The following is a 14,299-nucleotide window of genomic DNA, read 5'->3' as shown; positions in this document are numbered from 1 at the left end:
TACTTACATCTCCTTGATTTTTCTAATAATTTTCATTTTAAGTTTTGCCCAGGGACACACATAGAAGGTGCAGAAGTTTTCTTACTTATCGATATATTTAACCAGTCGGTAATGTTATGTTTTATCGACCGATTTACATTCGGTTTGGGATACAACCGTAATAGTTCGTTTCAAGCATTACAGATGGCGACATACAGTTTTCTTTGTTACCGACTGATCCGACTGTTTTATCGATCGGTCTTAATACGATTCTTGCACAACAAAGTGCATTAGTTTTTACGATAGGGGGCCTCGTGTACTTGTTTATAAACATTGTTAAAAAAAACACAAACGTAAAAATTGTAATAAATAAAATATGGACGTAGTTGAAATCGAAGAACAAGATAGTTCCTCCAATATCGATCAAATGGATATTAAAATGGATGCAAAGCAAGAAAAAATAATTCCTAAAGAGAATACTAAGTCAGACTCAAATCATCAGGAATTAGTTAAGTTAACTAAAGAAGCTCTTGATAAATTAATTGACAGCGATCCGTTTCTAGCTGGATTACCATTAAATGTCACTGTAGAAGAAATTAAAGCACAGATTGCTGTGGCACAGGGTCAAGCTATAACATTATTTTTAAATCGTAGAAATCTTCCAAGGCTTTCTATTGTGGTAATTAATTTTTTAAAGATAATATATTTGTTTCTTATCATATGATTAAATATTATTGAATATGGGAATGGATATAAATGAATATTAATATTATATTTGTAAACAAACTTGAATTTATTTAAATCTAGGTACCTACACATACAACTACAGTGCTTGATTTAAAAAAAGCCATTAAGAGGCATACTAACTTGTATTTCAAAAGAGAAAATATTAAGAAGAAGATCAGTTGGAAACACGTTTGGAAAAAATATAATTTATGCTTTAACGATTTACAACTCGCCAATGACAATAAAAATTTAAAAGTTTACGGCATTGGTAATAAAGCTGAATTATATTATGTTAAGAAGTACAGAGAAAAAAATAAATTAAGAAATGTCGTTAAAAACGCATGATTGAAGCAACGTTTGTATATATTTACACATGTTTATATTTAATTAAATTGTTACCATTTTATTTAAATTCTTTCTTCTCGTCTTTGGGTTTCTTAGATTTATCTACGTACCACGAATTTAATATCTTACATTCCAGATTAGGAATACATTCTTCCAACATAAAACAAGTCAATTCGAATGCTGCTGATTTGTGATGGTTTGTTACTATCAACATTTTGAGATTATCTAATTTATACAATGCTTCTAATCCTCTCTCTGTAATATTTTTACAATCAGAAATATCTAAGAACTCTAATGACGGATAACGTGCAGATATTCTGTCGAGGCACCAATCATCAATATATTCGCAACCCTTAAAGCTTAGCCATTTTAATTTAGTAAGAGGCGACATGTTTTCTAGCCCTTCGTAACATATCATCGTTTTGCTTGCATCTATTGCAATAACTATATAATTAGATTTATAATAACTTGGTAAACGAACAGGTTTATCATTTTTAGCTTCTAACCAATTGGAGTTCTTAAACTTAATTTTTCCTCTCCATTTAATAACAAAGTATGCAGCTGCTATGTTTATACCCAATACGTTAATCATCTTGAGATCAACATGTTGTTCTTTAACATAGAGTATTTTTTTATTAAACTGGAACCATTGTTTAATATTTCCTACAGAAAATGTTTGCACTGGTGGAGCTTCTGTTTGAAACCAAGCAAAACTGGTATCCGTTTCAACTCCAGGCTCTACATCTTCTGAACTTATCGGTTTCTTTGTGGGTATAAATCTTGAACAATCTTTTAAATTTCTTGGTACACGTTCCATTAATTTATTTCCAGTATTAAAATGTTGTAAACTTGTAACGCTGACCACATGACTGGTTTTAATTAATTTGTTAAATATTATCAATCTGTTAATAAGATATTGCGACAACATGTCGCTAGAATTGTTCTTTGGGTCTCTTTTACTCAATCAATTGATATTCTTTATTATTCTGTAGTATTTCATATTACTTAAATAACTTTTGTTACTTGAATATATATTTAACCAGTATTAGATTGTATATATATTTGGTATTATTTGAAGTTTATAAGATTTATTTGTTACTTCGCATTGTGTGATTGGTTTAATATTATCATGAGAACCAATCCAATCTGTGAATTATACTATATTTACTATTTTTATTCTCTTATAAATTTTATATTAAATAATTATTTAACTTTAATTATATATTAAAACATACTTCAAATCGAATAGGTTATGAATGTTAGAAACGATTTAAAGTCCATCGATTCTTTTCATTACTTAATATTGATTGGTTTAGTCTCTCTTACTGTGAGAACCAATCAAATCGGTGGATTATACTGTGCGAGAATATTTATTATTTTAATTCTCACTAATAGAATATATAAATATTTGTAACAATAAAATTTATGAATATTAAATAATCAGTTTATAATTGTTTATCAAAATTTTAGTTGCAGTTAAAATGTTTCTTTTTATTGACGTGACATAAGGAACCAATATGGCTCCACCATCAGCTGCCTCTTTTTATATGTATTAAATATGAACGTACCATAAATGTAAAGGAAATAGAGTTATCGAGTTTGCTAGAGATTAAAGTTATATACTTTCTTCTTTCTTTTTGTTTTTATAAATTAGAAAAAAACGAATGAATTTTATTAAATGTACTTGTATTTATTTTATTAATTTTTGGTTAAATATTCGGATGCAGTAATTTAAGAAAAACAATTTGATGTATGAAAGTGTCACGCCTGTGAGTTGTCAAGAAATCATTTTCATTCATATATCTACATTCGTTAGGTGACATAATTGTGCGGAAATCAAAATCATTATTTTCGTTAATTAATTATTTTTCAAAATTGTCATAATGGAGGATATGCAAGAAGAGGTTAGTAATTGTTTTTTTGTTTGATAATTAAAAAATTATACAATATTACTAATAAAAAGTTAGTATGTAATATACAAATATATATATATTATATATAGTATATGATATTTAACGTTATGGAAATATAGTATGAACTTATGAAAGTATGAATATAATAAATAATTTATTTGCATTTAATTTATAGACTCAATTTGTTGTTGATACCGTAAGCAAGATAATAAAAGAGGCTATCGAAGTGTCTATTGGTGGAAATGCTTATCAACATAATAAAGTTAATCAATGGACATCGAACGTTGTCGAAGCATGTTTAGGAAATTTAACAAGGCTGCAAAAACCATATAAATATATTGGTTTGTATATTAATGATAATATTTGATTAACCTTTTAGACACTGCATGCCACTATAATGGCTTTCGTGAATATTTATATACAGAAAATTGTTGTACAGAGATAAAGAATTGTAGAAAGTTCTGCAGTAGCTAAAAGATTAATCATTAACATCCACTCGTGGATGCTTTCAAACTAATAGAGAAAAACAATTTGTATTTAGTATATTTATTATACTTATTTTTGTTTATTAAGTCACGTGTACGATTATGCAAAAAAATGGAGCAGGATTACACACAGCGAGCTCATGTTTTTGGGATAATGCCACAGATGGAAGTTGTACTGTACGTTGGGAAAACAAGACCATGTATTGCATTGTTTCTGTATTTGGTTTGGGAATCTAAAATCTGAAGGATAACAACTTTCCAAATAATCTATATATTTCATGATTAAGTAATATATTTAGTAATATTAAATGAATAATTAATTTAAATTATATTAAACCCCTTGCGCTGTAACATTGCATGTGATTTGTAATAAGTTTTACGGTCTAAACATGAGAAACATGAGTCTTATTCATGGTGAATCTTACAGTCTAAAGATAAGAAGCACGAAATGTAGCACCGAATATGGCACACAGTTCTAAGCATTAAATCATAGCGTAAGGGGTTACAAAAATGATTAACATATACGTACGTATATGCAGCTATTCCTGCACAAATTTATCTCTCTTTTTTTTTTTACTTATATCTTTTTTTTTTTGTAATCTTTAAATCGAATGTAAAGATATATTTAAATATTAATAAGAGGACGATCTTGAAAGTAATATTTCTGTACACAAAAACGCTTTATTATAAATGTACATTTAATTGCGATAACTTATAGATAAATTGCAACATATAGGAAAACGATATTTAACATTTTAATTTACCGTCGTTAATAATTTGTTTCTCTTTTTTCATTTGAGTATTTAAACTAAATTTTCGCTATTTATAATTATTTTATGATACACATATTTCTATATTATGTCAATTTAAATAAATCTTATTATTTTCTATAGCTTGAGAAAAAAGTAATAATATGTTTTGTTTTTTATATTAATAATATAATTTAAACTAATATCTTACAACGGAAGTATAGACTACTATTAATTAGATACAATAAACGTATATATATATATATATATATAACGCGTAAAAAAATAAAATATATATATTATACGAACAATAGAACTTATTGTTAGCAAATTTCTATTTCTAAGTAAAAATAAGGCTTCGTTTTTTCTTTCTTTTCTTATTCTATGTCTCTCTCTCTCTCTCTCTCTCTCTCTCTTTCTAATACTTTGTATGCCAACCACATAGTTGGAGTTTACTTATATTAATATTAAGTTTTAGTCAAATCTTTGAAGAACAAAACTTGTGGAAAAAATTCACTTGAATAAAATAAAAAGAAATGGTCGCATTATAAAATGAAATTTTAAGTTGTTTTTTTGTCAAAGAAATAATTATCGTAGAAAACTTCATCGTCGTTCAATAATACCATATTAATATTTAAATTCTTTAATTCTAAATTATCGTCGTCGATGTAGAAATCCTCTATCGAGGTATTAGGAGAATTATCCTGAAATAATGTGAAAAATGAATGATATTAAAATATAGATTGAAATTATTTTTAATATGTTATAATATTAAATACCTACAGCCTTACGTATCGGTAGTTTGCCTAAATACGAATGATTCCCTACTTTATGATGAGGAATAATATTTGGTAAAGAAAACCTTCTTTTTAATGATAATTTATTATTGCATTTACTGCAATTTTTGCTCGATGATTCCACATTTTGCTTTTCATCGGTAGACATTGAAGAAAAGAAATTCTCAGTATATTTTCTGTTAGATAATTTCTTATTATTAGATTTAATCGTATCAACATCATGTAATGAGTGTTTTAAATGACAGATATTTGCTCTGTAGATTCCATCTTGGTTTTCTCTCGTAGTACAGTTAGTCTTTTTAGAATTATTGATATTTTCTTTCAATGTATTACTATTTAATTCGTTATCAAAGGATTGATTGTTATTTGACATTAACGTTTTATTTGCATCGTTTATTTCTTTTCTTTTTTCTTCTTTGATATCGTCGGTATAAGCTAATTCATATGCCTTATCCAGGAACGATTTACTAATGTACTTGTTATTTGTTATAGTATTAATATTATCACAGGATCGATGAGAAGGTAAATATGTTGCGTCTGGTTCATTCTGGATAGATTTACTTGCACAAATTATTTCTGTTGCTCTATCCAACGCTTCTTTCAAAACTTGTAACGAATCGATTTCTGGTATCGACTCAAACTCAGTTAGACTTTCAGTAAGTACCCTGTCCTTTTGTTTACTTTGCTTTTTTACATTTTCTGAAAGAACAATTAAACTTAATGTTAGAAAATTCTTAATGTTGGAATATTTTTTTAATAAAATGTATCATTAGGGACAAACCTGATTTGTTGTTAACATTACACGTTTCCAGAGGTTTTATAAGTTCGTCTAATTTCGTAACAGGATTTTCTGTACTTTCCGCAGATATTTGCTAATAATGAAATAATAAAATTAATATTATCATGAATTTTAATATCGAGATAAATAAAAAACTTACTGTAACGATTGGATCCTCCTTCCACATTTTGGATATACATATTTCTTTTTCTTTTTTCCACAAGGATGTTTCGAAAAAGCCTCGAGGATGCGGTATTATTACACGAGGTTTCATTATTGCGGTTCTCACATGTGTAGGCATCTGTGAGTAAGGTTGCTAAATAAGAATAAAAAGTAATACCGATGTAATGTAAAGAATAATATCATTTACACTGATATAAATAAATTACAAAAATAAAAAAAAAGAAAGAACGGAAGAGAAATAAATAATTTATGTGAAAGTACTTTGCAAGTTGGTTGATTAGGCGAAATATATGGTGATACGTATGGCGAATCGTATGAACCGGGAGATTTATTATATTTTTTTTCTAAACTTGTCTTATGACTAGCAGGTTTATGTGGCTCGTAATCTCTACTCTTTACTTTGGCCAATATTTCTGACTCGACGATTGAATCATCTATTCAAATAAAATAATAAAGTTATTATTTGTTAACAATAATTATCCTTAATGTCCATATCACTTTGATACTTACTTTGATTTTTTTCAGGGGTCTGGGGTGTTTCGATATTCTTAAAGAAACATTCTCTTTTATTAGCAAGAATTTCTTTCAAACGTTGCAAATTAGCACGTGGGTTAGTCTGTGCTGCAATATCTTCTGTAATGTCAAGATACGTAGAAGATATCGCAGATATAGTACTAGAAGTAGAGTCAGACAGAATTTTAGGTACTTTTACTTTTTCATTTTTACTATTTGGTGATATTGAATTTTTCATAAATTGTGACTTTTTAAATGCAGTGTAAGATTGTAATTCTGGTAAGTCAGAATTGACGTCGTTACTTCTTTTTTTCGAATTATTTTTATTTTCCTTATTTTCCTTTTTATCCAATGAATTCAATTTCATTTCTTTATGATTATATCTTTCGATTGATCTTTTTGGACTCGAAACAAAGTTCGATCGATCATTTTGAGTCAGTGAGTTTAATTTTGAATTTGGTGCCTCTGTGAACACTTCGTTCGAAGTCTTTTTTTGAGCTAGACTTTTGATTTTCGTAGAATCCAAACATGATCTACTTTTTACAGTGTCGACATTTTGATTTAATGATATCGCCGATGGTGCGCTATTACAATCAGTTGCAGTCGAGGGTTCAATGGTTGGTGTTACAACTATCTTGTCAATTTCTTTTTTTTTACTTTCTTTGCATTCGTCCTTATACTCGTGTTGTATCTAAAATTATGACAATATTATTATTAACAAAATAATCAAAGTAATTTTAAGTCGATAGCACTTACTTCGAGACCCTGCAACAATCTGCGTGTTTTAATAAGATCGATACTTCTTTTGGTATGATCAATTTGTAAAGCTACTTCTAATAAACTATGAATTATTGGTGGAGAATCGCATAAATCTAGAGGAATACTTTGTTCCAATTGTACGTACTGCTTCTTGATTTCTGAAACGTCGTAGCCATTCCATGGTATACGCACTGTTAAAAATTATATAAAAAGATTATAAAGAGATATATATATATATATATATATATATATATATATATATAAATGTATTATAATTCCTAAAGTTACTTTTAATTGTATCTTGCATTTCAATCTTAGAAATACAAATTCTATAAGATTGCATCAGGAGTTGCATCAAAGTTGGTACAAGCGAACAAGGTTTTTAGTTTTTAGGATTGCAAGCTCAGTTGAGTGCACGCATACTTAACAAACTTTCAAACTTATTTTTTTCCAAAACAAAGCCTTATATGAACAAATTAGATTCTACATTTTCAATTCAGTTTTTCATATAAAATCATCCCCTGCTTGCTTGTACCACCAGTTATAGGACACCCTGTATAATGGAAGAACAGAAAAATAATAGATGAAATAACGTAGATCTCTTTTTTACCGTTTAAGCAAAACTATAGATAAGTAATTAAATTAAAGCTTACTGGTGCACATTTCCCATATGAGTAAGGCAAGCCCATAAATGTCGTTCTCTTTGCAGACAATATTAGAAAATAATTCTGGTGCTTGCCATCTGATGATTTCGCTACGTAAAATGTCCTCGTATTTTTGTTTGGATTTTGACTGCAATAGAAAAAATAAAAATAAAAGTAAATCAACGATATGATTGATTATAATTTAACATCAGATTTGTCAAGAGTTATTTTAGTGACAGATTGTAAATGTTGTTAGAAAAACATAGCATATTAGTGAGAATAAAAAAAAAGCAAATTTCATTAAATTCATGGCCATGAGATTTAATTAAATTCGTTTTAAATGACTTTCATGAATCCACATGATTCTCTACCATCGGTCTACCGAGATATCCCGCGTTTTAGGTTTTCATCCGGCACCAACCAGTGTAATCAACCTCAGTCATGGTAGAACGATTTTATACAGAAATCTACATTTCGTAGGAAACAATGTACATACATAAAACTCTGTCCGAGTTTCCTGTTTTTCAACGACGCTGGGTGCGTCATGGAATTACGGAAATGACGTATACCTCTCTTTCCCCTTTCTACTCCTCCTCTGTTATCCCATTAAATCTTTCCTATTTATCGCAGGTATTCTCGCCTGCGTAACACACAGCGAAACCAATAAAAAATTCTATTCTTTACATTTACAATTCTGTTCTTTACTTGAGATTCATTATATTAGATGGTAGAGGATAAAAGATGAAATTCATCTATTTCGTGTATATAATATTTCAACCCTTTATCTACTTGAAAATTTGTATCTTATTTTTCTTAAAACTTTTAGAAAAGAAGAAGAGGTTTACAAAATTGTCAACCCATCCTCCAATATTCCTAATTAATTACATAAAATAATTTTCAATTAGTAAGGAATTCTTATTGTAAGGAATACAATAGAATTCACAAATAAAGAATGTCTTACGTTAGTTACGCTGACAGCCAATTCCCATCCAGCAAGTTTAACAGTTTCACCAAAGGTGAGATAAACGCAATGGGGACTAATCGCACTGTGGATGTAACCACGCATGTGTGCATGCCTAAGTGCATCGGCTAATTTTCCGGCGAACCTTGCCATCTGTCGAACGGAAATTCGTTCGCCTTGCTCGTGTATGTAATTGTAAAGGGTACAGTCTACGGGTTCGAGAATTGAAATGAGCCCGTGTTCTTCCGTCTGTGTTAAAGCCATTAGCATCAATACATTTGGATGGCGAATTTTCCTAAAAAGAAAATAAACAAAAGCAAATTGAAAAATGGTTGTTCAATTTAAATGAAGTGATCGCATGATCACATAACGATGATGCTGAAAGTAAAATATCGCAACGCATACTTTCTCACATGATCAAAGGAAAAGAAAAGAAAAGAAAAGAAAAGAAAAGAAAAGAAACTCATAAATTACGTGAGAATTTCCATGTCGGCTTTGACCGCGTTTCGACACTCCGGATGCGTTTGCCTCTTCAATGAGATTCGCGTGTTTTCCCACTCAGCATAGATCAATTCCAAATATCGATCCTCCGTTCCAGCGACCGATCCGATCTCAAAGATCTCCGATGCCGGTACATGTGGTACATCCAGCATAAATAATGAATCTTCTTCTTGAGATATTTTACAATCGTTTCCACTAATATCATTATCTTTTTCGATATTGTTAACAGTATTATTCTCCGTTAATAAAGAATCGCTATTTACATCTAAAATATTGTTAGGAGGAGTTCTTCTTTCTATGACCGATGCTGAAAATCTTCGACGATCCATAAATGCTTGTAAAGCGTTTCGATAAGATTCACTGAAAGAATGACAAAATCGCTGCATTATGTCTATTCAAATTGTAAATAAATGCATTCATTCATTTGTTGATTGATTGTATGTTGTTATTGTTAACGGGGATTGACGATTTCAAATTTGCCGCCTATCGATTATCTTATTTTTTTATTTGTTATTTCTTTACTTATTCATTTGTTTTTTAATTTAAATATATTTAAAAAGTTATGATAAATTGTTGGCACGATAATTATATAAAGCAGTAGTTCGTTCTCTCTATCCTAAAATTGGCAAATTTAATTGTAATCATAGATTTCGAACATTTTTTAATTCATCTTTGTTTACTCAAAATAATTATCTCGTAAAAAAGCGGTAGATGCAAAGAAAATATTAAAGAATATACAATAAGATTATATTAAATAAAAAACTTATATCTATCGTCAATATGAAAAAGATTGTCAATTTGTTAAAATAATTGTACTCTAGTATTAATAACTGGTATTCAATCATATGATAATTATAAAAAAAGAAAAAAAAAAAAGAAAATTCAAAAGATAAATCATCATCGAAGGAGGTTATGCCGGCTTCTTTTTGAGTAAAAGAAGATAAAGATCGAACTTACGCGGTTTCATTGGAACAGCTTGTCCTTTGTCGTCGTTTTTTTGCATTGTGAATTGTTTTATAAGAAGCCGACATTTTCCTTTTTTCTCCTCTTTCAGTCTTTTTCTTTAAAGAATTTTGTCACCGTTTTTTTTAAATATTTGTTCTCTTCTTCATTGAAATTCGATCGAGTCGATTATTCTATTGTAATTAATTCGATAATTGATGAACGATGGCACCACTGGTATTAATACGATTTTAACCAAATTTATGTGAAAACCAATCAGATTAATTAGAAGATTACATCTTATTGGTTAATAAATGAAAATTAATAAATCATTTCGAGATACGAGTGATTTTATTGGTAGAGGCTTATTTTTATTTTAATGTTTCATTGGTTAAATTAGACGATTATTGTTACTTTTTAATCTCTCTCTGTATACTTTATGGTGTAATAATTTATATTCATACTTACTTTGGAAAGATCTGTTGTCTCTCGGATAAGCTTTGTCTTCTTCTGTCTCTGCAACGAATATCCCTGTAAGTAAGTGTATTATAATAACTATAAATTGTGTAAATAATAATAAACTTTAATAAATGACCAATTATATCGAATTGTAAAAATCATAAAGTCATTTTAAATTTAGGAAAAAAGTTGGCGGGCTACGAGTGAATGGCGGACTTTTAAATTTTTCCTCATCAAATTAAATGATCATTGCGATCGTCAACTTTCTCTCTCATCCTAATAATCTTTTTGTTTCGGTATTGTATAGTATATAAATACGTTCGACTATGTAACTTTACGATTTCATATAAAACTAGTTTCACATATTCTAATCTCTATTTCAATCTCTTTTATTCATTAAAGTTAGTTATATACAGAGTGCCTCAAAAGTAGCTTCATCGAGAAAACAAAAATGAAAGAACAAAAATCAATATTGGTTTGATAATAGAATTACTATCATTTATTTTTCAGTTTGAGAAAGATTGAATTAGCATTTACGAGTAGCGCGTGGGTGTTATTTTCAATGGAGTGACACTTTTATCAAGATGTGAATCTAAGATAACAGTGTTGTTAATAAGATATGGGTCCAGAAAGCAGCCACTCTAAATTCTTAGCAAAAATTCTTTTTTCCCAATTCGGTAAAGCGACTTTTAATGCACTCTCTCTATATATATGTATAAATGTATATATTTATATATTGTTGTAGGTGTTGTTATATATAGATACGGAAGACAAGTTGAACTAGTTATTAAATACGATATGCATATGCAGGTTGTATAAATTGAAATACATTCGTTCATTCATTACTTGAATCTTAATAGAGAAAGTATCAAGCACATTGGAATACTTGATACATGTTAATTATGTCACTGAATTTATTTTCAAGTTCCATATTATTTCCTAGTGTCTATAATTGGCACTAATATTAACGGGGATATTTTAATATGGTAATCCGAGACATACGTGTTAATACTGTGTATTAGAACAATATATATTATTTTTATGAGATATAAATATATACAGGGTGTCTCGAAAGGTTAGAACCAAACTTATACTACGCGTTAATGAGGTTTAGTTGGTCAACAAAGTTCATACAATCTTATGTTAGAAAATACTTTGCAGAATAGTTAAAAGAGTGCATGCAAAGTTAAGATTGCACGTGGATCTTCATCGTAACATGCGATACACGCATACAATTTCTGTTATAAACAACTGTTTTCGTGAGAATTAAGAAGAGAAAGATCTTACGATCTTTATTTTTACGTGGCAAAAGATCACAGGGGTCATTCGAGCGAGTCTAAGATCTTGAGAAAAGTAGGTAACTGTTAAATTCTTATTCTATTCTATTCGAAACAAACGATTATGTTTCGTTTCCGTTCACGAAATTTATGACGTTTTAAGAACATTCACTTTCTCCTATTATTCTCTTCTTTTTTTTTTCTTTTTATTGATCGGAGACCGAAAAATAATTAATCTCGTTTAAAAGTATTTTAACTTCAACGTTCTAATTTCTTTCTAATTTCATTTATAAGATAAATCAAATGAGCGAATAACAACGGAATCTGTTCTAACGATCGGACTGCTACTTCATTATGTTTGAAAACATAAAAGGAAGAAGATAAGGGAAGTACGTGTTCTCGTATAAAATAATGAGATAATTATACATATATGGATTCTATGCACATACGTATACACGATCTTGAAATTTCGTATAAAAATGAACTTGAGAAAAAATTCTTTTAGTGCAACTTTTTTTCATTTACAGTTTCTTTATAGAATTGTTAATAAAGGAGATATTTAGGTGATCCCATTTAGCTGAGACACTCTGTAAATAAAACTACGTTGAATATAAGCATGTAAAGAAGAAGAATTGATTCTGGTAACGGTTTAAGAGTAACACGTAAGATCCAAATCTCAGCAGGTGTTCTTGTTCTTTTGGGCCACAACAATAATTAGCCCGTGTCTTTGATACGCTTGAAAATTTTTCGGACACTTTTACCGGAACGTTGAAACGTTATTAAAGTCAACTGTAACACTTCAAAATATGACTTTAGTTATTGCATTAGAAGTAAATCAAATGAAACAATTATTTATAACAATTGTTTTATCAAAAATCGAAATACGAAGCCGTAAGATTGATTTGTTCATACCGTAGTGTTTGAATATTTTTGGGAGTCTAAAATAGAAAAAATTAGAAACAATTACCACGATGATTGCTTTATAAATAAAAAATGATATCACATCACGCATACACGCGCACACACACACACACACAATACCAAGTTGAACGAGTTTCGTTTTTGTTATCGTAACTTGACGCAAATGTAAACGTCCTTCACCTTTTAGTCGTGATGTTATAATGCAAAAATATACATTGCTTACTTAGTATGAACCGTGATACTCGTAAAGGATAGGACTAACGTTAGATTCTAATGAAAGTTACGGCGAACCTGTTCTTTTCCTAGGAATTAATATATATATATATATATATTAATATATATATATATATATATGTATAGATAAATGCATAAAAGAGAAAAGTACATTGAAATGAATTTGTTAAACGAAATGAGAGATGTTTGTAATTTGATAAGCTTCATTTATTTTCGAGTCAAAGGTCATATATATATATCTCTGTATTTGATTTGAATTGTATACACGTTAATCTTGTTCACGTATGATAATACGAATTCTATATTTGAAATTTATTTATATATATATATATGTATATGAAATACCAGATCTCGAAGTGAAAGTAATCGGAGTAATCGAACGTTTCATATTATTGCACGAATTTATAAAAAAAAAATTTAAAATGATATAAAAGAACAATTAATGAAAATTCTATTAAAACTGAATACTTTGATGAAAATTAGTAGACTTATTTTTGGAAGTATTGTAAATTGTAGATATTTAAGTAAATTTATATAAAATTTGCGAGTTTCAATTAGGAATAATTAACTTACTTTCTGAGCCACTTTAAGACACTCATCACTCCCATCTTGAACGTGACACCGCAAAGTATTTTATAATTGAATGTTCACTGATTTTGTTTTATAATTGTTTATTTAAAAGAACGATTTTTGAACAAACAAATGAACGAAAGATCGACTATTTGTCTCGCAACACTTCGCGATCGTCTGACGGTAAACATTTGAACGTTTCCTCGCACTGCTAACGTTTGCTCTTCTCTTTCTCTCTCTTTTTACTCCCCACTTCAACAAAAGTTCCCCCTCAGCCCATCTTGCTTATTTGCTCTTGAAGATGAGGTGTAGGATTTGCGTATATGTGTATGCATGTATGGGTAGGGGGGTGTTCATACTTTTGCACGTTACTTCTGTTCTTCTTATTATACGTTCTTTGAATTTTAATGCAATTTTTTGTTTGTTTGCGTGATCCCTTATTTGTCTAACAGTCTTCTCTTCACAATCGTATTAGAAACTTATTTATATTTTATTGATTTCTGTAAGAATAACTGTACGGTACGAGTATTTTAACAACATTGTCAAAATTAATCTTATTATAT

The 14,299-nt window shown here is 29.0% G+C and overlaps 4 protein-coding genes across 4 annotated transcripts; 2 read left to right on the top strand and 2 right to left on the bottom strand.

The window, feature by feature from the left end:
- The first annotated feature begins 31 nt into the window (after nucleotides 1-31).
- LOC106790645 (U11/U12 small nuclear ribonucleoprotein 25 kDa protein-like) lies at nucleotides 32-1,114 on the top strand. Its single transcript, XM_014755710.1, has 2 exons — nucleotides 32-658; nucleotides 787-1,114. Exons 1-2 carry the CDS (start codon nucleotides 356-358, stop codon nucleotides 1,048-1,050), a joined length of 567 nt encoding a protein of 188 aa, XP_014611196.1. The 5' UTR covers nucleotides 32-355; the 3' UTR covers nucleotides 1,051-1,114.
- LOC106790644 (ATP synthase subunit s-like protein) lies at nucleotides 748-2,256 on the bottom strand. The gene has a single exon (XM_014755709.1). It carries the CDS (start codon nucleotides 1,976-1,978, stop codon nucleotides 1,109-1,111), a length of 870 nt encoding a protein of 289 aa, XP_014611195.1. The 5' UTR covers nucleotides 1,979-2,256; the 3' UTR covers nucleotides 748-1,108.
- Nucleotides 2,257-2,550: 294 nt separating this feature from the next.
- LOC106790646 (dynein light chain Tctex-type 1) lies at nucleotides 2,551-4,338 on the top strand. Its single transcript, XM_014755711.1, has 3 exons — nucleotides 2,551-2,954; nucleotides 3,139-3,304; nucleotides 3,537-4,338. Exons 1-3 carry the CDS (start codon nucleotides 2,934-2,936, stop codon nucleotides 3,683-3,685), a joined length of 336 nt encoding a protein of 111 aa, XP_014611197.1. The 5' UTR covers nucleotides 2,551-2,933; the 3' UTR covers nucleotides 3,686-4,338.
- Nucleotides 4,110-13,933, bottom strand: LOC106790642. Its single transcript, XM_014755707.1, has 12 exons — nucleotides 13,740-13,933; nucleotides 10,744-10,806; nucleotides 9,307-9,693; nucleotides 8,833-9,127; nucleotides 7,881-8,019; nucleotides 7,225-7,418; nucleotides 6,466-7,159; nucleotides 6,217-6,389; nucleotides 5,933-6,088; nucleotides 5,776-5,866; nucleotides 4,981-5,693; nucleotides 4,110-4,901 (listed from the first exon to the last, which is right to left on the bottom strand). Exons 1-12 carry the CDS (start codon nucleotides 13,772-13,774, stop codon nucleotides 4,758-4,760), a joined length of 3,084 nt encoding a protein of 1,027 aa, XP_014611193.1. The 5' UTR covers nucleotides 13,775-13,933; the 3' UTR covers nucleotides 4,110-4,757.
- Between the last annotated feature and the right edge of the window lie 366 nt (nucleotides 13,934-14,299).

This window comes from Polistes canadensis, unplaced genomic scaffold (genome assembly GCF_001313835.1).
Source record: "Polistes canadensis isolate GaletaPanama2010 unplaced genomic scaffold, ASM131383v1 scaffold_252, whole genome shotgun sequence".
NCBI classification, from domain to species: domain Eukaryota; kingdom Metazoa; phylum Arthropoda; class Insecta; order Hymenoptera; family Vespidae; genus Polistes; species Polistes canadensis.
Note: the sequence above shows the minus strand (reverse complement) of the source record. Positions and strands in the feature narration are given on the sequence as shown.

What these genes read in the sequence shown, in the direction of transcription:
- LOC106790645 (XM_014755710.1), top strand. Translation starts at nt 356, where the DNA reads ATGGACGTAGTTGAAATCGAAGAACAAGATAGTTCCTCCAATATCGAT. An exon ending in TTCCAAGGCTTTCTATTGTG is followed by an intron (nt 659 to 786) that starts GTAATTAATTTT and finishes ATTTAAATCTAG; the next exon opens with GTACCTACACATACAACTAC.
- LOC106790644 (XM_014755709.1), bottom strand. Translation starts at nt 1,978, where the DNA reads ATGTTGTCGCAATATCTTATTAACAGATTGATAATATTTAACAAATTA.
- LOC106790646 (XM_014755711.1), top strand. Translation starts at nt 2,934, where the DNA reads ATGGAGGATATGCAAGAAGAG. An exon ending in TGGAGGATATGCAAGAAGAG is followed by an intron (nt 2,955 to 3,138) that starts GTTAGTAATTGT and finishes TTTAATTTATAG; the next exon opens with ACTCAATTTGTTGTTGATAC. An exon ending in AAAACCATATAAATATATTG is followed by an intron (nt 3,305 to 3,536) that starts GTTTGTATATTA and finishes TTGTTTATTAAG; the next exon opens with TCACGTGTACGATTATGCAA.
- LOC106790642 (XM_014755707.1), bottom strand. Translation starts at nt 13,774, where the DNA reads ATGGGAGTGATGAGTGTCTTAAAGTGGCTCAGAAA. An exon ending in GTCTTAAAGTGGCTCAGAAA is followed by an intron (nt 10,807 to 13,739) that starts GTAAGTTAATTA and finishes ACTTACTTACAG; the next exon opens with GGATATTCGTTGCAGAGACA. An exon ending in AGGAGGATCCAATCGTTACA is followed by an intron (nt 5,867 to 5,932) that starts GTAAGTTTTTTA and finishes TTTCATTATTAG; the next exon opens with CAAATATCTGCGGAAAGTAC.